This window comes from Episyrphus balteatus, chromosome 2 (assembly GCF_945859705.1).
Source record: "Episyrphus balteatus chromosome 2, idEpiBalt1.1, whole genome shotgun sequence".
Classification (NCBI taxonomy): domain Eukaryota; kingdom Metazoa; phylum Arthropoda; class Insecta; order Diptera; family Syrphidae; genus Episyrphus; species Episyrphus balteatus.
This window is the reverse complement of record NC_079135.1, coordinates 31,282,506-31,306,769: the sequence shown is the minus strand read 5'-3', so window position 1 is coordinate 31,306,769 and position 24,264 is coordinate 31,282,506. Positions and strand designations below refer to the sequence as shown.

Genomic DNA, 24,264 nt, shown 5'->3' with positions numbered 1-24,264 from the left:
AGTAAAACATATTTTACAAATTTAACTATTCTATGAATAAGTTTTACCTTACACTAAGGTCATAATACTACCTAATTATAGGAATTTTCCATATATCTTATTTGCTGTCATTGAAAAGTCTGCCATTTTGTTTTCCATTTGTTTTGGATATTTTTTTTTTGTCAAAGCTTTTAGGTGTCCGGGTGCGGAATAATTAAAATAAAGAAATAAAATGTAAAAATTTCTTTTGAAATTTGTGTTTTTCTGTTGGAAGTGAAATGTTTTCATTACTTTTTGTGTTATTTTATGCGTTATTATTGGCTCCGTAATTACGGAGCAAATAATAATATAGGAGTATCCATATGCATTAACATCATTCAATCTAATTAATTCATAAAGAATTAGAAAAAAAATTGAATCAAATACAGTCAATTCCATTTTTATTGATGATACTTTCCTAAATAAAATTATTTGTTTGCACCCTACACAAATTGTAATAAACTAGGTAATTATGTATTTATTGAAAAACATAACAGGGTCATACGTTACTTACTTCTAAATAGCTTTGAGGATTAAATACGTGTTACCTAGTTATGCTTTTCAATAATTACAAAAATTACCTTTTTTATTTTAATTTTTGTAAGATAAATGCATACAATTTTATTTAGAAAAATGTCATCAATAAAAATGAAATTGACTTTATTTGATCCAATCTGTAAATAAATTATATACCTTCCATAGAGAAGTTCAATTTACTTTAAAAATCAGTATTTTCAGCCTTATAGTAAGGTTAAATATGTACCTAACTTTCTAGTAATTTCTATTAGAAATTCATACAAAAAAAGGCTTTACTGTAAAGTTAATCGTAAGCTATAAATTTACTAGAAAAGTAAGGTAAATTACATTTTATTAGGGAGTCATCCCTATTTAAACTCTACATTAAAGTTAAATTTACCAGAAATAAGGTGGTTCATACCTTATTTTTTCTCCGTGTTGTATGAAAAAAATTCCAAACTGACATATCAACGTTCAGATGTGGAATTTTTTTCATACAAATATCGTTACCGCTACCCGTACCTCTACCGCATACCCTCCGGTGTGGCCAAGCCTTAAGGCTTGGCCACATTGGAGGGTATGCGGTAGCGGTACGGGTAGCGGTGAGGGTACTTGTATGAAAAAAATTCCAAACTGACACATCAACGTTCAGGTGTGGAATTTTTTTAGTACAAATATCGTTACCGCTATACCGCATACCCTCCGGTGTGGCCAAGCCTTTAAGGCTTGGCCACACCGGAGGGTATGCGGTAGCGGTACGGGTAGCGGTAACGATATTTGTATGAAAAAAATTCAACATCTGAACGTTGATATGTCAGTTTGAAATTTTGTTCATACAAGTACCGGTACCTCTACCCGTACCGCTACCGCATACCCTCCGGTGTGGCCAAGCCTTTAATAGGCGGAACTGGGGTCTCCATAATTCAGTATTAAAAGAAGATAAGCAGAATTTTATATTTTTTTTTTGTATGGAAAATTTAATTAATAAATAGGTATCTACTAATCTAGTACTAACAACTAGACCTATTTACCTATTTGGCTTTTTAAAGCCTTAACTACAATGACCTAAAATGTGAAAAAGTAGGAAATTTACAAAGGTAAAAATTTTTTATTTGTTTCTATCGCTATTTGTTTTTGGAAAAAACTATAAAAATTATTTTTGAAATAAAAGCTTAAAAATACACATTGGCATAAGCGATTTAAGCCGTGTGAATTGCGTGTACCCCATGTACAAAATGGGCCTTACCAATAATGAATCGCTAAACACACGTTTAAGTATCGTCGGGTTAAATTTTATCGTCGCGTTAAATTGGGTGTATACTAATAATCAAAATAAACACGCGTTTAACTAATTGTGCTTCTATTACCAGATCTATTACATTTGTTGTCAAAATGACAACATTGAAGTGACATTTTTTGCATGTAATGTAATAATGAACAAAAACATAATACATAACTACAAAATACCTACATACCTTCATATATTTTTATTTAGGTTGTAAAAGTTAAAAAATGGAGCCCAAGCAAGGAGCCCAAAAGTGCATAAAAAAAAGTTCATCTATCGGGAAGTCCGACGATGAAAATTTGCAGATCTATTTCTTTTTAAGTTTTCTTTTCAGCCTTTTCTGAAAGTAATGAATATTAAAAGAAAAGAAAAATATTTAGGTATAAACAAATAAATTTTTCCATTTACTTATTTAATAATTTGCCGCCAATATTATTAATTTTTCTCAACAACTTGTTGACTTGACAATTTTTTTTTTGCTGTCAAATGACAGTGCAAATCGTGCATTTTAATTTAACCGTGCGTTTATAGTTCAGTTTCCCAACTATAAAATTAACGTGGCGTTAACCCTTAACCTGACTAATAAATTGGTTATTGGTATGGAGAAATATTTAAACCTCAGTTAAATACTTAACTGAGCTTTAAATTTGATTATTAGTAAGGCCCAATGTCTATATAAACATTTTAAAACCCAAAATAAATTTTACTGGTACATAACATGCTAACAAAATTAAAACTTTAAATATAACAACTTGGTTTTTAGTTTTTAAATTTAAAAAAAATTACATTTTTCCTATAATTATTTTTAAGTAATTTGAAAATTAATTTACATACCTACATAAGAGTTGCAGGGAATTCCATTTTATATACGACATACATACATACCTGTTAAAAAAAAAACAACGTTTATTTACATGAACTAAATTGTAAACTTTGCGAACACACCCAAGGCCATTTTGAAAAATTAATTAGGCTAATCATTAGAATTAAGTTGCACCCATGTAAACCCATATACCATACATTTTCATCATGTACATGGAAACATGTAACCATTATTTACACTAAAGTGTGGTTATAAATTTTAATTTTTTATAAATTTACATATGAATAGCTTTTTATTCGAATTTAATAAAATTTGTAAGTTTGTAAAGTTGTCTTAAAGAGGATAACTTCAATTATTGAATTCTAAAAATTCAACTTAACCCTACATTTCACCATGTAGATCATAATCTTGTCTATGTATTTAGATTATAACCCTACAAATTTAAACTCGTACACTAGCAACAACAACAACAACATGTTCTGCGGAGCACTACCATCCCATGTAAGTATAGAAAATATACTTTTGTAGGTAGTATTGGAAAAAAGAACTTGATTTGAATATTATTCAGACATTAATCTTTCTAATATATGGGATGGGGGTAATGTTAGGGGTTGAAGAAATTTATTTTGTTAAAAGAAGGTAAACAAAAAAAAACAAGTAAATAGGTTTGTAGGTATTTGATTTCTTATATCAAAAGAGGGTTTGAGTGGAATTTGTTATGTTGAAATAGGTAACGAATATGATTTTTGAAAATTAATGAAAGTGATATTGTTAATTGAATGTGAAATCATATTGAATCATTTTTATGACTTGAAAGTTAAAAACATTTCTAGAGATATGTTTTGTTTGAAAGTTATTTTTGCGAGATGATTTTTTTTAGAGACATTTTTTGCGAACAAATACAGGGTGTTTCAATATTCATAAACTAACAGCATGTAACGATTACACAAATATGAGCTGAAGCTGCGCGTTGATTAATGTAAGATTTAGAAAAAACAATGTTTCTTTTATTTCATGTGAATACCTATTTTTCACTAACTAATAGGGATATGATTGTGAATTCCAGGAAAAAAGTAGTCGGCCTAATCAGGAATTCCATTCGTATAGGAGTACGGTTCCAGAAAAAACATTGACGGAATCCGTTCGTAATGGAAAATTTCGTCACTACGATCGGATTTTGTGATTATTTCTTCGGGAACCGAAGAACATTTTCGATACGAATAGAATTCGTGATAAGGCCAAGTACCTACCTACATATTCGAAATATTCCCTTTATTTTGAAAAATGAAAAATTTTTCGTGTAAATATCACAATAGGACTGAATAAGACAAATTTGTCACCTAAATTAAAAATAGAGAAAGAAGGAATCTGGTTCACATAGAACTCCCAATGGGTCTAAATGTTTAAATTCAACCCGGAAAAATTAAATTTCACTTTTTTCTATCTTTAATTCCAGGTGAAATGGTGTTCTCGTTTGAAAAATTACTTTTCTTCTATCTTATATCGTGATTCGTCAATATCCATGGGACTTTTTTCCCCTCGGTATATATTTTGCGATCGTGAATCTTCATCTGAATGTATAACCGGGGAATAATATTTTATGAAATGATACCAAATTCCCTTGGAAATTTGTTCCCAATACCAATAAACTCCAAAGAAAACTTTTCATGATCCTTTCCTTCACATTTTTGAAAAAAAAAAAAATTATTCAGGATAGCCCCACGCCTTTATAATTGTAGGCTAACAAAAATATTACGGGTGAACTTTTTTTCACGTGAAAATCACTATCGGGTGCACAATGATGCAAATGGCCAAGAAAAATAAATAGTTGGTTACATGAAATTTTGCTCTCAGTTTATATGTATTAAATCACTAACTTCGCATTTCAACACATTTTTTTTTGATAAAGTTACGTACGTATCTCCGTTTTATATAAGAAAGAATCGATTGAATTCCTGGTGCAGGGTCGAAAGTCCACAGGCCAAAATACCATAATGGACTATTGGCTCACTTGTGTGGGTCATAGCTCCATAAATCAATTATGGACTTACAACCCACCCAAGTGGGTCAAAAGTTCACACAAAATTCCTGTGGACTTTTGGCCCATCGATTAAAAATTTATAACCAATTAGGAAAGCAAAAATTCATTATGCAGCTGAGTTCTCATTCTAATTTTTTTCGCAATATCTCTCCAAAAAATTTATAAAAAAAAGTGATCAAATATCTTTTAAATTCGAGTGAATTTTAGAAAATTACTTTAATAAGTATTCAAAACTGGAACAATCGTCAATTTTCGAAAGTTTCTTCATTAAATGTTCAATTGGTGTCATGAAATTAGTCCAAGTGAAATACGACCAACTTTCAAAAATTGGTTTTACTTCAATTTTCAACATTCATAAATACACAATTATTCAAAAGCTTTTTAAAACATTTGAATAAACATTGAAAACATTAAATGAAAAAATCCCGTTTTGGCAATTGTATGATAATACCGCACACCAAAGATGTTTAATTTATAACTCGGTAAACGCGAAGCGAAAAAAAATTTGCTCACATGAGAATCTATTTAAATTGCACAAGCCAAACGCGAAGCGGAAAAAAAATTTTGCCTACGGGAGAATCAATTTTGAGGTGTGAAAATTTTTTTTTTTCCATAGAAATGGAATTCGTTATAAAGCCGATTAACAAGAAAAATTCTTCCGATCGGGATATATCGATATGCCTTAATCATTTCCGGTTATTGCTGAAAAAACATATCAACACTCCAAATAACAGAACTAACAATAAATGAAAACACAACTGATTGTTATTTTGTTTAAATTTATTTCTAATCTTGTAGGATAAAAAACTGGAGTATCTCCAAAAAACAAAAACTCTAAACAAAAGTAAAGTATGGATAGTTTTTTATAATCGCAAAGATTCGTATCTGTTTAGCATTTATATTTTGTTACTTAATAATTCAATAGTTTTTTTTTTTTAATATTTACAACGACAGCAAAGAGACATTTAAATAGGAATCGCTCTGCAATCTTCTCCTATGTTAAAAAAATAATAATAATAACTATAATAGACGAATAATAATAATAATAACATGCCAATTTATGGATCAAGCTTGGGAGTTTTCCGCACATTGACTGTTATGTTACTTAATCCGGGAAAACTTCGTTTTAGTACAATTTTTCTTCCAGGAGTTGGCAGTGCTGATAGTGTTAATGAGCTATTTCCGGTCGACGGGGTTTTTTCAATTCGATTTGTGGGTTCCTCTGGCGATGATTGAGTTTCACCTGTGTCATCCTTTTTGAAGAAAGAGAAATACATAGAAAATTAAACTAAATTATTTTTTTATTCATTTGTTATATAACTTACATCTTCCAAGCCATCCTCTTCCATATCCTCCTCTTCAAATTCCACCTGGTCTTCGCTAAAACTTTCATCGGGTCTTTCAATGAGCTCTCCGTTCAGCGTGGGAAAGGGAATTTTAGGCAACGGCAACTGACTAGGATTGTGCTCATGAATTAAATCAGCCAATAAGTTAGAAATTTCTTCTCGTTTTCTAGTCACAACAATGGTATCGAACCAATTGACCAGCTGCTTTATTGGAATTGTATAATCGCGAACTTGGTCGGTAAAGAATTGCTCCACATACTGCAGCAGGTAGAGACCACAATCGGTAAAGTTATTCTGTTGGGGCACCTTTACGCAGTTGCCTGGCATATTGAGTTTAGTGAAGGCGTGTGTTTGGTTATCTTGGATCTTTGCTTGATATTCGCAGGTGAGATAATCACGCAAAGTGGCAACAACTCGGCTTCGCGAAGCTCCCGCCAGTGAGTCAAAAATTAAAATGACAGGCTGCTTTATTGCTTGACGCTGTGATCCGTTAGCACTGGGTGCCTCATAATCACTATCATCGGATGCTAAATCACTATCATCACCTTCAGCTTCATCACGTTCACTATCTTCTTCCCCCAGGCAGATGCTTTCATCCCTTTTAGAAAGCGGAGTTATAGTTGTATTGCCAATTTGAAGAGACACTTTCTTTTCAGAACCTTCTATTAAAATAAAAAAAAAAAAAAATTATTTCTTTTACCTAATTAATCCGTAGCTAGCACTTACTTTTCTTTTTTGTAACTTGTTGTGGAATAATTGGTTCATTTGTATCAAATGTTACCGGCCCCTTAAGCATAGGGAAACAAATAATTGCCAAAAACCAATGCGATAGCTCATTTATGGGTATTATAATAAAGTCCTTGTCAAATAAATTTACATTCTTTGTCCAATTAGCAACACGAGCATGACGTTTTTGAGCTGCAGTTTGTTTAACATCCTTAGCATTTTGTGCTCGCGGCCGTGTAGACATTGTTGTCAGACGTTTATAAAAGAAACTACTAAATATATAAGTTCGTTCTCGATTCTTTTCGGGGACAATATTTTTGTGCAGCCATTTTAAATAGAAATCAATAATGACATCGTTTAGATATTGATCGGTAGCTAGACACATGTAATCTTCCGTATTAATTGAGATGCCACCTTTGCCTGGTGGATAGATTAAAATTTGTCGAATGTCATTTGGATCGAGACGAATTTCACTGAAAAGAAAAGGAAATAGTTTTGTTTAATGATATAAACGCTATCATCACACTTTTTGAATGTTTAAAGTTTGATGCGAAAAGTATTTTTTTTTTTTTAATATAGTTCATTTCAATTTCCTGAAATATTCACGAAAGCTCCCTTCAAAAATGTAACCCATAACTTTCTTCTTCCTCTTCTTAAGGACAGACACAATACATTTTTAGATCACAGTCCGAATGTTCTCAAGACCCAACATTAGCTGTATTTTATTGGTAAATTAGTAATTTGCTCATTAAAAGTTTAACACTGTAAACAACGATAAACGGTTGCTTTTATTTATTATTGTTGGTAATTTTTTGTTGTTGAAGAGTCACAAACGAATATTTTTGTTTATTCTTAGCAAACGTGCAAAATTGCACTGAGCTAAGTTCTAAGTTACCAACTACCCGTATTGCGATTTTCAACTATCAATTGATTGATAAATATTGAAATTTTGTATTTTAAAACCTTATTTATGGGAAAACCTTTCAACTTTTTAATGAAATTTTTCAATACTTTTTTAATTAATAACTGTTAGCAACTTTTTCTATTTTCAAAACGTCTGTGAATTAAGTAATTAAGTAATAAAATATCGAAATTTAACTTTTATCAACTATTAATTGATAGTTGTTAATCGCAATAAGGGTGAATATAACACGATTATATCCTCGTATCACTAACTAGTCGAGTCGTAGATACATACCCTTCCCCCTTCTTTTCTTTTAAAAAAGAACATGAGATATACCAAACACGTTGACTGTCTGATTGTCAAAATTTTGTTGGCAGTTATTATATTAAGGAATTAATATTCCAAAGCAAACAAAAATCGAAAAATTAAACACAAAATAGAATACAAATATGCTATCGATATGACAGATTTAAATTTTAAATTAAATAAATGACAGTTTTTGTTCCATATTTCATAAATATCCCAGGGATATATTTCAAACTTGCAGTTGGCCAACTTTAGATCTTTAACTGGAGAGTTGAGAAAATAATTGGTTTCAACTCTCGAGTTAAAGTCAACTCTCAAGTTGGCAAACTCGAGAGTTTGCTTCAAGTTGAGCAATAATGAAAAAAAATGGCCCTAAGTGTTGGGGAAAATTTTCGTTTTGAAGAATTTTTTTTTAAATTGAAAAAAAAAGGTGGTAGAACCTTTTTTCCAGCATCTACAGTGGCCTAATCACTTAAATAACTAGTCTAGTTTTTTATGAAGTTTTTAAAAATTGCAATTTACATATTACTAAAGTCAAAAAGCAAACTTACTTTGAATTGGCATTCACAACATATTTGTCCTTAGCTGCAGCTCGAAGTAAAAGCTCATTTGCGTCTTGGAATTGAATTTCCTCCAATGTAATACTTTTATATATCGATCGTATAACGTTTATAGATTCTTCAGAGATTGTGTCTATTTGTAGAATAATTTTATTATATGTATCACCCTTTTCCGCTGAATTAAAATAAGGAGCTAGAAAAAAAAGGAAAAACAAAAAACGTTTTTAATACTTGTTAAATAGGTAATTCGAAAGGTATTCAAGTTATCAAGGTTTGTCACGCATGTTAGATTTTCCGCAAGGCCCAATTTAGTTAGTACAGAAGCAACTAACTTGCAAACAATTTGGCCATTTGAAAAATCATCTACACGCTCCAAGTAAAATTTTACAAACTTACTTTCAAGTGCAGTATTTTTAGGTTTCATCTCAAGACTTTCTCTTATGTACTCGGCACATTTGCGCATTGTATAAATAAACATCACTGAAAAGGATTTTGAGAAAAATGCAACAATCTTGACAATTTCTTCTTTGTAAATGTCCAATGCAACAATGTCAGTTAGATTGCTGCAGTTTGGAGCAAAAATACGAATTCCCTTTTTAGTAAAAGTTACCTGTAAAATACAAAAAGCAACAAATCATTCATAAGTCGTGAGTTCAATGTCCGTTGGCAAATACAAGAGGTCAATTTGATATGAAAACTTACAGGATCTTTCGATTCAAAACGGTGGGTTCCAATGCGAATGAGTTTGCATGAAAACGATGTGTACAAACTATCCATGGCGCTCTCAGAGTCTGCCACATTTTCACGGCGAAAATCTGTAAATAAAAGTAAATTTGTTGTCATGAGGGTGTTCTTTTTTGTTTGTTTATGGTTTTGATTGTAGGTTCATTGGAAACTATTTTTTGTTTTCCTCCAAAACGAATGAGTTTGCATTAATCGATGAAGGAGTTCAAGTTCGATATAAAAATTTAATAAAATTTGCAAAGTTACATCTTCACATAATAACCAGAAAACAACGTGAGAGTTAGCCGAGAAGACGGTATTCTTTTACATTTAAAAGGCCTTAGCTAGAGAAAGATAGACATAGGAAAAAATAAGTATTTTCCATACCAGCAGAAAGTTGATCGCCCATGTTGTTAAATTACTTTTTTTACTTAGAAAATAAGATTATTTTTATATATTGATTATAACTGCTCAATAAATAATTAGTTTATGTATCTTAATTGCATTTGATTTGATGTATTTAGTTTAAATTAAACACCGAAATTTACACATTTTCTTTATTCTTAATTCGTGATAAGAAAATAATGCACATGAAAATGAAAGACAGACTGATGTTGTCGTTCTGACGTTTAACCAGTGTGTTTCATTTGACATTATTTCGAAGTTCGAAAGCAGCATTGCCAGATACAATGGAGTTTAATTTGGTTCGCCCGTTTCGATTTGTTTGAATGGGATGTGTTCAAAAAGTACAATGTTGTGCAACTGACTAAATAAATTTTACTAGATTGCCTACAAAAGTATAACGTTAAAATTAAGGAATATGCCACTTTTCATAAATTTATAAATATTTTTTTTTTTTTTTATAAGCGCGCACTAAAGGGATTAACGTACCCTTAATATGGTGAACACAGTACGAGCATTAGGAAAATAGGGAGGGGTTTGATAGGAGATACCGATGAGCATTAGTTTTGAAGTTCTGAGTTTTGAAATGGGATGGGAAAACAGAGGCGGGTAACGCGTTCCACATTCGTGTAGTGCGGCTGAAGAAAGAATCTCTGTATTTGACGGTACGTCCGAAGTTGGACTCTAGGGTAAACTGATGAGCATTCCTTGAAGCGCGAGTATCACGGTTGAATTGTTTCAGGGGAGGAATGCAACTAGCTATTTCGTCGGAGCACTGCTTATAAAAATAACGATAGAACAACGTGAGACATGATACGTTACGACGGTGCTCAAGAGACGTAATTCTATCAGTTATTGATCTATAACCTATCATTTTTATAGCTCTATTTTGTATTCTATCCAAGAAACTCAACGAGGTTATTGGAGCACCTGTCCAGATGTGGGAGTTATACTCAAGCTTTGGACGAATATACGCCTTATAAATAATTGCATCTTAGGAGAAAACCTAAACATTTCGCAGCGGATTTAGCGGTGTCAAATATGTGTTCATTCCACAGGAGGTGGTTTGTAATGCACATACCGAGGATGGAAAGTTTTTCGGTTTCCTCAATGCAAGTACCACTCATGAATAGTGGCATAGGAGACAGGTTCCGCTTTAATGATAGTAAGCAGCATTGAGTTTTAGAAGCATTAAATTCTACGCGATTTCTTATTCCCCATTGGACAATGCTATCAAGATCAGAATTTAATGAGCTTATCATATTTAGCCGTTCAAGATCCACTTCCGAAAAACTTGGGCGAGAATCAGGTACTATCATCAGCAAAACAGTTGAGTGGATTAGAAGTTTCAGACAGGAGATCATTTATAAAAATGAGAGAGTCGGAGACAAAACGGAGCCCTGTGACACACCAGCATTTATTTTGTGGGTTTCAGACTTGAATCCATCCAATACGACTTGTATTGAACGGTTCGAAAGGTAATTTCTAATCCAATGAAGAAGAGACTCATCGACGCCAAAAGCACGCATTTTCGAAAGAAGAGCTTGATGCCAAACTCTATCAAATGCCTTTGAAATATCAAGTGCAACAATCTTACTTTCTCCGTAACGATGTAAAGATTTGTTCCACTGCTCGGTGAGATAAACTATCAAATCACCAGTGGACCTGTTACTACGGAAGCCGTACTGCCATGTAATCGGTTGTTTTTATTTTTTCGATGCAAATAAACAAACACAAACAGAATTTTTTTTTACCTTTCAATCTACTTCGTCGCCATTTTTTATAAAGTTGGCGTTCACGTGGACGTCAAATACAGGGATGATAATGCAGTTTACCTGATAGATAGCAGAATGGCAAGGTAGAGTTAAAGTGAATCGAATGTTTGAATCGGATCTGTGATTCACGTGAATAGCAGAATAGGGCTGTAAGCCTAGCCTAGACTCAGTCGGGAAAAAAACAAATTTTATCTATACAATTTTTATCTCTACAAAAAAAATTTTATCCCGCGCAAAATTTTGAAGTAAATTCAATTTATAAAATTTTTTTCATCTTTCAAATAAAATTGTATTTTTTTTTTTTTTGATTCTGAGCTTTATATATTTCGTCTTCACTTTCCAAGTATTTTATTAAAGAGTCCCCTTTAATTTTGTTTAAATTTTTTTCAATTTAGTTTTATTTTTTTTTCTTGTCACAATTTTGCCAGGAGAATAATGCTTCGAGCATTATTTGTCCGCGCAAAATTAAGTGGAAACTTTCTTTACAGCGGCTCCAAATATTTAAATTTTGCGCGTGAACTGCGTACTGCTTGGAAACATATTCAAGACAAAATTTGTCCCGAGAAAAAATTTGTATGAAAAATAAAATTTTTCCCGATCTGCATAGTTAACATTTTCAAAAATATTTTCGGACTGAAAAACATAAAAAAAATGATGCAGAAAGCTTAGTTTTTGGTTAAAAAAAATTGTATTTTTCTCACAAATCACAAGTTAATTGCGCAGCGGAAAAATGAATTTTACTTTTGAACTCTTGCAAAATGCACACTGTTTTTAGTTTTAAGTCTAGAACGTATCGAGTTTAGGTAGCATATAATTTGGTTCAATCGGAAGTTTTCAATAAAAATTGCTTGATCCAAAATAGTAGCTACCACTGCTTGATTGCATCAAGTTTTACAAAGTTACGTGCTGACACTCCAGATCGCGCAAAATTTTAGTTATTTATCTCCGTTTCTCCCTACATATTTCAGTGCGCTAAATTGTGACGCATAGAGAATTTACAGTTGGAAACTGGAGTTGCACGCAACTCGGCTGAAATTCTTGAACAAAATTTAAATTGGCTAAATTTTTAAGAGAATTTTTAATGGGAGCTTAAATTTAGAGCGATATGTGTTCTTAGCAGGTTAAAGGCCTAGTACACAAATCAAGTTTGTCTCCATTTGTTTTTTTTTTGTGGGTTACTGTTTTTTTGAGCATGGTACCAATTTTTTTTTTTTTTGAAAAATGTTTGAAAATTTTTGTTATAAAACTATTAAAAAAAAGGTTCTACAATTTAAAAAAAATCCAAAAATTCTTTGTCATGCAAGAAATCTAATGGCATACTATGTTTGGAATTTAATTTGGTGTTTTCGTACTTAAAAAAAAAAAAACAACTTTGAATAATTTTTACATTTTTCTTTTAACTATAACCATTAGAGCAAGTACGTGCGACCCAGTCGTGTATTTTATTTAGTTGGAGCTGTGAACAACTTGGCTGCAATTCTTGAATAAATTTAAACTCAGCCAAATTTTGGAGGGATACAAAAGTATGAGAGCTAAAATTTAGCTTCTATTAAAATTGAGCGGACATGAGAGCGACCAACAAATGAGCGAAAAAATTTCTAAAGTAAATTTTTTTTAATATAAACTGTATTAAATATTATCTAGCAAGCTAACTAATGTCTACTTTTTTACAAAAAAAAAAATAAATTTTTATTTCTTAAATAAGTTAAATTGGAGAAAACCAAAAGGGCTTAAGAAATGGATTTACTTGTCTATGAATAAGATAAAACCGCTTTTGGCCAATGAGTGAATGGGATTTATGTACATTGTATATTATAAACAGGAGCTTCTGAATGTTAACATTTTAAGGAAGTACCTATGTAAGTGGAGGCGTAGTGTTATATGATTTTGACAACACAGGAGCTACATATATAAATTTTATTACTGTGATATTCCTGAGCGATTTGTGAGGACTAGGATTAACAGAAATTGACTTTTTCATGACACACTCTGGGCAGCTTTGCCAATGCCCCGCAAGAAGCATTATCCCTGAGTCTGATTTTGAACACAGACCTCTGGCATAATAAATCGCCATTGTGCCCGGAGTAATGTACAAAAATGAAAAATATCTTACCTTTCCAAACATATTCTGTTCTCCAGCCCAAAAAATTATATGCATTTAAATAATATTCTCTTATTTTGTGAAACATTATGACAAAAAATTATAAAATATGGGAAAGTTTAAAATTCAAATTATTTGACAAGAATTTTGAAAAGGGCAGAAAAATCATAGGAAATAGGTACCTATACGTTTTTTGTTTGTAAAAAATATATACCGTGCACATTTAGTTAAGATTTGTTGACCTTTAAATGCAACGTCATAATGGTATTTAAAGTGTCAAGTTAGTCCCATTTGAAGGCCAATAATATATTTTTTCCATAAGAATTAAACAAATGCTACGTTTTTTCCACTTACCTGCATAAACTCGAGATTCATCAACGGCAGATACATCCGGTTCAAAAGCAAAGGGTTTACCTGCAGCTGCAACAGTATTAACAACAGGAACCTGGAACAAATTTTTAAAATAATGTTATTTTTTCAGTTCACAGTGAATTACTTTCTTTAATAAAAAACTCACCTTATGTGCAGATTTATTGGATTGCTCATCATCTCCTTCATCGTCACTGCTTAAAGTCAATATAACCGGTTCAATTTCGGCTGGTTTCCGACCGGACCGAGTGCGTCCCCTTGATGAGGCTGAATTTCTTCCACCACGGCCTGATCCAGCAGATAAAGCGGCTAGTGCTTTTGTTTGGGAACGATTCAAAATATCTGGAGGAGCAGCTCGTTTCTTTTCCTCTTCTGCTTTGGCTGCATTTGCAGCTGCTGCAGCGGCACTTGCTGCAGCGGCGGCAGCACTAGCTGCTGCTGCAGCATTCTTCTGACATGGCATTCGCTTTGGATCTTCAACAAATACTCTTTTGCAACTATAAGAATATATAATGAGATTTAGCATTTGAAAAAGTTTCACACAAACTTACCGTTCACACTTAGCATGATCATATCCACAAAAACCACAATACTGGCACACGGCGAGGAATCCTTGAATAACTTTTCTTTGGACTTCGTCACCTGATTTATTGGCATCCTTGCTGGCATCATCAGTGGATGTTGTAGCAGCAACACCCTGGGCAGCTGAAGTACTAGTAGTTGCAACTCCTTGTAAAGGACGTTGAACGGTGTTTAAAACTTGTTGTGGAGCTTGCAGAGCAGCAGAAGCAGCCGACTCTTGTTGGCGACTCATTTGGATACTTTCTTCTGCTTTCGAAATAAGTTCGCTAGCTGATTCCTGAACTGAAAAGCCAACAGTTACAACAAAGTCAATATTGGCGCCAGGACTCTCTACACACTGAATGGTTGTCTTATCATCGAATGGTACACCAACTTGCTCAAGCAAATCCTGAACAGTACAAGATTCACGGGGCAATGTGAATGTGATCAGACGCTGTTCGCCGGAAGCTAAAATAACCAACATCTTCGCACTATTTCTATCTTTTTCGGAATAGTTTTGAATTTGCTGAATACTACGGTTTTGAATAACATGTTGAGTTTGTATCTCATAGTTGTTGTGCGAAGTTCGTTGCACACTTGATAAAGTCATTGTTTGCTCTGGAGCTTGAGCGTTATTGGGCCCAGTTTTCGGTTGAATAGCAATCCGGGCAACCCCAGTTAGAGCTGTCGTTGCCGATTGGCCAGCATTCGTCAACTGTATTTTCTGTGCTACACTTGTTGGATTGGCTGCTTGTGGTTGATTTCGTTGCCCTTGTACGATTTTCAGAGTTGTAGGATTTCGCTTTTTATACTCGCTCAAAGTCATACAAGTTCCGTTTTGGGTTTTAATAAAACGAGAATCATCACTTTCATTCTCGGTGTAGTAAGTGGTAAGGGTTGTTGCTATTTGGGGACCAGTATTGCTGACTGGTTGTGGTTGTTCTTGATTCTTTTTAACAACCACTGCTTGAATGCTATCTTCCAAATCTAAATTGTTAGATTGGTAACTACCTGTTGTGTTCGATGTAGTATTTTGGCTTTCGCTTGTGGCCGTTGCAACCTTTGGAGTTGTACGGAATTTCAGAGCTGGTCCACTATAAGTTGATGTTCCTGTTGTTGAGAGCATTGGAGTGTTTGTTGCCCCTACGTTTGGGGTATATTTTTGCGATGTATCCATGAAATCGCATGATTGGAGTTTATATGTTGATGTTTGTTGCTGTTGCATATTTTGATTCAATTGTTTTGAGGGTGTGCCCATTGTATTGGAAGAATTTGAAGTTACAGCTGATAATTGGCCCGATGAGACGGATACACTTCGTTGAGTTGTGGCAGCACCACGCCCACGTACTGTACGACCACCTCGGTTGCCACGCTGGGCGCCTGAAGCGTTCCCTCGAGCTTTGGGAGTTTTTATGGTATCGATGGAACTTGTTCCCATTGGAGTGGCAGCCCGTGGTCCTATCCCACGAGCAGTCGTAGCTCCTCTTGGAATTTTTGCCCGAATCGTACCTCTTAGCTGAGATGAAATAACCTGTAAAATAATACCAAGAATCATATTAATATTTTTTCTGTACCTCACATTCATTTTCATGACATCCTGTGGAAGTAAATTACTTACCCCTTGTGGCTGTTGAATTGTAACATTCTGTCCAGATGGAACCTGATGGAAGATAACATTCTGCGATGGTTGTTGAGTAGCCGAAACGATTGGCCTTGGATGAGGAACTAGCCGTGGTTGTTGCATTTGAACATGTTGCTGTTGGTTAGCAACAGTGTTTGTGTGCTGCTGATGAACAGATTCTTGAGTTTGCATTATATGCTGCTGTTGATCCTGTTGCTGCTGCTGTATCTGCGTTTGTGCCTGTGTAGGCTGGTGGGTATACATTACAGTGCGACTTGGATTAAAGAGGATTCTCTGTTGGCGCATAATCATTTCGGGCTGATGAATTGTTTGGGGCGATGTTTGTATAAGCACCTGTGGTTGGGATTGTTGCACAATGACATGAGTATTATTTAGGAGCTGATAGATTCCAAAAACAAAAAGAATGAAAGACAAGAACATACAGTTACATAAATAACATCATCAACACATAGTTTAGATCTATAGAGAGTTATTGTAATACAAATATTGTCTATTCTACAGATAAAAATAGCAGACCAGCACCATTTGTAAGTTTTTTTTTTTTTTTAAGTACCTGTTGAGTTTGTTGGTTTGTTTGTTGCTGGGTAACCGGCATACGATAAAGAATCTGCTGAGTTGATTGTCCGGCTGAGTGTGTCTGCTGGGATTGCGCATGTTGGTGCTGTTGTTGTTGGACCTGCGGTTGCTGATGTTGTTGCTGTTGTTGAGGTGCCGTATGCTGGACAACTGTAGGACTCGGATGCATTTCTGAAGTGTAGTACATTTGTTGCTGTTGTTGTTGGGGTTGATGGGTTTGATGATGTTGCTGTTGGATTTGATGACGCTGTTCCTGTTGAACCTGTTGGTAGACATGCTGCTGGGGATGTTGTTGTTGTTGTTGCTGCTGTTGTTGTTGCTGTTGATGCTGTTGTTGATGGTGAACCGATTCATCCTGCAGAATGTACTGTGTTGTCTGTTGTTGCTGTGGTTGCTGCTGTGCAGTCTGATTTCCAGTTTGATAAACAACCTGTTGCCCATCATTTAAAATAATGGAATCGTCAAGAAGAAGCTACTTTATTTCAAACTCTTAGTCTGAAGATTTAGGTTTTTTTTTTCTACTAAAATATACTCCTTACCTGAGGACGCGACTGGGTGTTAGCATCATCTGTAACCTGAACTACTTGCATGCTTTCCATATTCAAGTCCGGATACAAACGCTTTAACTCATCGATGTTTTGTACAATTTGAAAGTACTGGGTCATGTTTGCTGCCAGAGGAGCTACATTGGAGGCGTTTAAAAAGTGTTGTAGTTAGGATTAGTTTCGATAGTTTAATGTTTAAAATAGATTTTTTTAGGGTTAAGATTTTTTTTGCCATCATTAAAATAAGTTTTAAAACGTTAACGTCGTTTAAAGCATTTTGCAGTCATGAACCTACTGGTAATTTTTGTATCAATCCGAAAGATTTTCACACAGGTTGACTATGCATTCCTTTTCTCATAACTTTCAATAATATGAAGCAGTGTGGTACATAAAACAAGGAGCAATTTGCTACACTTCAACTAGACGCGAGGCAAGGAAGTGGAAAAATTGGAGTAGTGCAGATGAGTACAAATAGGGATAAAAAGTTAGTTCTCTGACACTACAATTCTTTAACTTGGTTTTTATCAGATTCTCAACCAGTTTGGCAGAAAAGTATTCTTAGAAACCCCATACGAATGAGAAAATTTTGATTATATTGATTATTCTGTATGTTGCCGCAGAAAATAAATACAAAATGATTTATGAAACTTCCCTCCATAAGTGGAAAGAGGTAAAAGACTTGAATCATGATGTTTTTTCTTTAATTTAAAACGAGATTAAAGGGGAGATACTGATGGTTATTGGTTTTGAAATATTGAATACTAATATAGGTAATACGTCCCACATTCGTGTTGTCCAAAAGAAGGTTGAAGACTAATTATGGACGGGAGCTGAACCACCCGAAGTACAGTAAACAAGTACGTGGATTTTAAATTTCAAGAAAGAAATCAAAAGTAAAAATGAGAAAGATTTGAAGATTTGAAGCTTTAAATAAAGCCGTGGTGGTTGAAGATGTCTGTGTTAATTACATCATTTATATCTTCTAAAAGTTTATTTTTAAGTATAATTTGCATCTACTTAATTAACGTCTACTGAAAAGAACAGGACATGAATTCAGAAGGTGTTGGATTGTTTCTTCTTAACCAAAAAAACTTCTACAGAAGTAATTTGACCCTTAGCCTAATTTCATCGCACCTCGCACAAAAGAAAGTTGTAACTACATGCACTAGGCTTTAGCTACTCATCCCGCCAAAATATTATTGATTTTTTTTGTTTAGCCAAAACAACTTGTATTAAACGATAACAAATATAACGAGTCCTTTCCGCCATATTACCGTAAGCGACATGGAGTGTACTATAATTTTGTTTACAGAAAAACCTTGTTATCTTTTTTTCTTAGACTTATTGGAGACAACTTTGATGTGGATGTTTTCTTCAGCAATTGTTGATAAGATCAAGATAAAAAGATTATATTTCATTCGTTCTTGGTGTTGGAAAAATACAATTATATCTTTGCCGCCGGGTACTAAGGGGTTAAGTCATAAATGATAGTTTGCCAGAAAATGCGATTGAAGTTGAGCTAAAGTATGAACATTTTTTATAGGAAAGAGTTGCTCTAAATTTATGTTTTTGATACCAAATAAAAGAGAAAAAGAGCTTATTTCATCAAAACTCAAAAATTTCAATTTTGTGACTTGACACCTTTGTACCCGGCAAAGATATGCTTTTCATAATTCATAACTTTATTTGGCGCTTACATTAATTATACATAATAATTTCCAATAGGTAAAATGAACTCAAGGATCTTAAATAAACAATAAAGTTTTTATTTGGGGAGTGAATTCAGAAAAGAAAAATATAAATCTAGTGGCAATAGAGGTACAAATGGTCATTTATATAAACCTATGTTAAAACCTGATAATTGTGTAGAAACAGTCGACAAAAATAAAATTAAAGCAATTAGTTATGTGAATCGAAAAAAATTACTTTGAAACATGAGCCAAAGTTAGTGCCAATATGTTCACACTCGATTGACTTGATTAAAAGATAATCGAGTGTGAACAAACAAGCCCTTATGCATACTGCATACCTCACTGTTTTTCTTATTTTTAGGAATCATTATGAACGAAAAACTTACAAGTTATCATGTCAGTTCAAAAAGGTTTTTGCAGTCGTTTAATAGCTTTTGAAAGCAAACAAAATTTACAGAAAAGAACAACAAACTATATTTCGCTCATTTAATAACGAGTTTTAAATTTAGTATCGATCGATTTTTGTATGTAAAAGTTAGTTTATAAAACAAATCCAGTGCTCCTTTTCAGTCAGTTTTTAAAGCTAAGAAATAAACTTCTGAGCGATTTGTAAAATTAAAATAATCAATTCAGTAAAAAAGATCAATTTGATTATGACCTTTTCAAAACGTCCGAGAAACCAGAAGTAGGTGGTAGGTGCACTCTGTGATAGAAATAAAGAGTATTGCAACGGAGGATTCCAATCAACAATATGTGTAACTATATACAGAATAAAGACACTAATTTATATGACTACATACATATTTACCCAGCTTAAAATTATATTAAAACAAGAATAAATAAATATTAATAATTTGTCTTTGGTTCAGACTTCGGTGTAAAAAAATAAAAAAGAATATGAACTCAAAACTACTTGTCATGATAAAATATCAAAATTAATAGTTTTCGCATAGCTATGTTATGCAGGTACACAACAAGACACTCGGCATAGCATTGCTATTTAATGCCAAATACTTTTTTCTCATCAAAAAAATCTATACAAAAAATGGAAACCAAACCAAATAAGATAATTTACTATCCAAATTAACAATATTTTTTAATGTTTTTTTTTTAAGTTAAAAACACAAAAAAATGTTTTTTCTTAAACGATTATAATTTAGCTATAGCTGCACTTTCTTTACATGAAAAATTGTCAAGCAAACGGAGGAGCTCCCATTATGGCCGCAATCAGCTAGATTTTTTTTTTTCTTGGCGTTTTCATTACATAAATTGTGGCTAATAAAACATCTACTTACCACACTTTCAAAAAACTAAGAACCTTTTATTTTGCTACCAAATGAATTGATTAACTATTAAATGATTAAAACACTTTAAAAAATCAAGCACTTTCATTTGGTTAACAAAAAAATTATTCTGCTTGTGGGAAATAAAATATGGCGTGGATTTTCTCTGGTTTTTCGTTTTTTTTTATTTGACAGAAGCACTGTCTGAGAGCAAGCAGGACAACTGCGCATTGTTGCTGATGCAGATGCGGTATTACCGTTCACTTTTTCGCAAATAAACAACTCGACGCCATTTTTAATTTTCGAAGATCACGAAAATGACGTTTTGACAACCCCGGCAGCAGTAAATAGGCATAGAAAATTTTGTGGTACCACTTAAATCATGTTTAAATAACAGAAATTGTTGAGTGGGACCACTCTCGGAGAATTTTATATTTCCATGGGATAGAAATGGTTTTTTGATTTTTTCTCAACACTTTTATATTCCACAAGATGTTTTTTAACATTTTCAATTTAACTTGTATTAATTCACTTAACCAAAACATAGTTATAAATTTTTTATTAAGTTAACCGCGAATTAGAAGCCCTTATCGGGGGACGTAGTAGGCAGTCGTGTTAAACTTCCGATTTGTATACAAGTTAACTGATGGTATTGCCAGATGTTGAGAATTGATGGGTGATTTATTAATTTGTATGGAACAGCTGATTTCTTTTGTATATAAGGGAAGTATATAGGTAAATGCATACAAAGATAATTTATTTATTTAAATGTATGGGTTTTGTTTAGTAAATATTATAAACAGGTGATTTTTTGTTGGGAATCAGGGTTGGAGTGGTTATGTACAAATTTTACCAATAACCTCAGGGGTGATTTTACTTATTCGAGATTTGGAATTTAGCAAACATTTTTAGAGATAAAAATTCCATAGCACCAGAGTCAAAAAATATTAGAAAAAGAAATTATCAGAGATAAAGAAACGTAGGGCTATACAGTCGAACCTGCTTAAGTCTAGTACGCAGCTGAAGCGAAACAAAATTTTCCACAACAAAATCTTGAACGAAATTTAACTTTTTTTGTTTTTGTTTTAAAACTTATTTTCTGATTTTTTTGTAGGGCAAGTTTAGGGCTAAAAAAAAAATCGAACTCGAGATAACAATCAGACATGAAATAGGTAAATGATGGAGAATGCCAAAAAAGTGGATCCTATAATTCTGTCTGTCTGTATGTAACTCCGAGCTAAAACCTAAACTACTGGAGCGGTTTTCTTCAAACTTGGTAGTTAACAGTTTTGGATGATTTTCCTCTAGAGGAGAAATTTAATTTTTTTTAGGACCAAAACTAACGGCACCTGCCATATAACGGAAATAGAAAAGTTTATTTTTTTTTTCAAAAACCGCTCTAACGATTTTGATTAAAATTTTTGTGTGTAATGTTAAAACAAGCCCCATCTTTTGAAATTAAAAAAAAAATATTTTTTGTTCCTTCATTAACGGTACCTGCCATAGAACCATTTTTTTGGTTTCTGAATATCACATAGGTACAAGACGAACTCGATTTCAACGAAAATTTTTCTGCAAAATCGTTTAAGTAAACGTAATTATTTTGAAAAATTTTCAAAAAATAGATTTTTGGATTTTTAAAATATATTAAAAATTTTTTTTTTAAATCAATTTTTTGAAAACGGGTTGGTGAAAAATTTTGAAATTTCGTTTTTATGTGTAAATTAAATTAAATTAATTATTTTTTTCAAAATTGCATACCATTTTTTTTTTATGTTAACAAATTTTTATAAATAAAAAATGTATTTAAAAAAAAACGGCTCTAAAGTCTTAACTACATTGGCTCAAAAAGTAAAAAAGTACAAAAGTGAAAATTTTCAAAAGCATTTTTATATAGTTTTCCGGGCTGGAAAATTAAAACAAATGATGCAGAAAGCTTATTTTTTGGTCTAAAAAACAATTCACAAAACAATTGCGCTAGCCAGAACAAAAATATTTTCACTTTTGTACTTTTTCAAAAAGTGGTGTATGTAGTTAAGCCTGGTACGCTGCTCGCACTAAATTTTAGCCGAGATAAAATTCCCATACAAGTTATCGATAACTTGTATGGGATCCATTTTATCTCGGCTAAAAATTTTCGATAATTTGTATGGGAGCTAAAATTTAGCGCGAGCAGCGTACCAGGCTTTAAGCCTTAAAGCCTAGTACGCTGCTGATGCGAAACGAAATATTTTCAAGTCTCCAAAGTCGACAACGGAAATGCTAAAGCCTGGTACGCTGCTCGCGCTAAATTTTAGCTGAGATAAAATTCCCATACAAGTTATCGATAACTTGTATGGGATCCATTTTATCTCGGCTAAAAATTTTCGATAATTTGTATGGGAGCTAAAATTTAGCGCGAGCAGCGTACCAGGCTTAACGAAAAAATAGGTGTGTTTTTTATTACCACCGGTCTTAACTGGACAAAAAAAACACAGTCGAGGCTTAGCAATTTACATGTTAAATACAACAACACTTAAGCCCCTTGGGCTTAGTTGTTTAGCCCAGAGAATTCTCTGGGCTTAACTTTTTCAACAGATTTAAATCTGTGCTACCAAATCAACTTGTTCGTAAATTGTTTAGAATTTGTTTAAAAACATCAAAATAATGTTTGGAATGACAATTATTATTTTAAATATTTATTTAAGCCTGGTACGCTGCTCGCGCTAAATTTTAGCTCCCATACAAATTATCGAAAATTTTTATCTGAGCTAAAATGGATCCCATACAAATTATCGATAACTTGTATGGGAATTTTATCTCAGCTAAAATTTAGCGCGAGCAGCGTACCAGGCTTTAATAGTTAGTTAAACTTTTTTTTTCAAAAACACACAATAAACCCCAAAAGCGAAAAATATAACAACTTTATATTTTTTTTGTGTCAGCTGATTTCGGAACATTTAATATGCAGTGCTGCCAATTTTTCTCGCTAAAGCCTGGTACGCTGCTCGCGCTAAATTTTAGCTCCCATACAAATTATCGAAAATTTTTAGCCGAGATAAAATGGATCCCATACAAGTTATCGATAACTTGTATGGGAATTTTATCTCAGCTAAAATTTAGCGCGAGCAGCGTACCAGGCTTGAGCCCCGAGGAGTTTTTTTTGTCCAGTTAAGCCCGGTGGTAATAAAAAACACACCTAATATCATCGTGTATTCTGTCAAAGTCAAAATAAAAAAATTCAAAATTAATTTAGAATCAAGAAAAATCAACAGAAAATAATTTTTAAAGCAAGAAATAAATGAATTAAAAGTGAAAAAACCGTCAACACTGCTCTTTGAGTCAAGAAAAATGCACAGGACAGTAAAAAGTAAGCGACAAATGATTGAAAACTCTCCAATTTTTCGCTAGAGCTGCGTACTGAAAAACGAAAAGCAAAACGAAATTTTCCATTCAGGATTTCGTTAACGAAATTTTGTATGGAATATTTCTTTTCGCTTCAGCAGCGTACTAGGCTTAAATGAGAAAAAAGTTACGAAATGTAACATTGTGACGTCACTACATCGTTCTTAAATGCAATGTTGAAGTGTCAAATAGTTACATTTTCTAACCTTTTCTAACTCACCTTCTGGACTTGAGTTTCAATGTTAAGGCACCACTTTTTGAAAAAGTACAAAAGTGAAAATATTTTTTTTCTGACTGGCGCAACTGTTTTGTGAAAAAGAGTATACAAATTGTCTTTTAGACCATAAAATAAGCTTTCTGCATCATTTGTGTTACTTTTCCAGCCCAAAAAACTATACAAAAATAGGTTTGAAAATTTTCACTTTTGTACTTTTTCACTTTTTGAGCCAATGTAGTTAAGCCTTTAATCTGCCAAACACAACTAAATGGTGAAGAGAGGGGAAGATGTCAGAAGAGAATTTTTTGTTTGTTTTCATATATGAAATTATTTAATGCATATTTTTGTTTCAATTTGCTTGGTAAAAATCAATTTAGCCACCGAATTCAGAAGATAAAAGTTTCTGAACCACGGATTAAATATTTGTCCAACTGGCCCTTAGAATTTAATTTAAAAGAATTATTTCAGTA

The 24,264-nt window shown here is 32.9% G+C and overlaps 1 protein-coding gene across 2 annotated transcripts; it reads right to left on the bottom strand.

The window, feature by feature from the left end:
• Window positions 1–5,445: 5,445 nt before the first annotated feature.
• LOC129908927 (uncharacterized) lies at window positions 5,446–20,830 on the bottom strand. Of its 2 annotated transcripts, XM_055985765.1 has the most exons (14): window positions 20,206–20,830; window positions 17,214–17,356; window positions 16,652–17,146; window positions 16,075–16,476; window positions 14,447–15,987; window positions 14,335–14,392; window positions 14,044–14,295; window positions 13,881–13,971; window positions 9,228–9,340; window positions 8,922–9,135; window positions 8,517–8,718; window positions 6,756–7,228; window positions 6,009–6,691; window positions 5,446–5,936 (listed from the first exon to the last, which is right to left on the bottom strand). In XM_055985765.1, the coding sequence occupies exons 2-14, from the start codon at window positions 17,337–17,339 to the stop codon at window positions 5,742–5,744; spliced, it is 4,845 nt and encodes a 1,614-aa protein (XP_055841740.1). In that variant the 5' UTR covers window positions 17,340–17,356; window positions 20,206–20,830; the 3' UTR covers window positions 5,446–5,741. The 2 variants fall into 2 exon arrangements, with proteins under 2 accessions (XP_055841740.1, XP_055841739.1); XM_055985764.1 differs by having other exon boundaries at window positions 14,044–14,392.
• Between the last annotated feature and the right edge of the window lie 3,434 nt (window positions 20,831–24,264).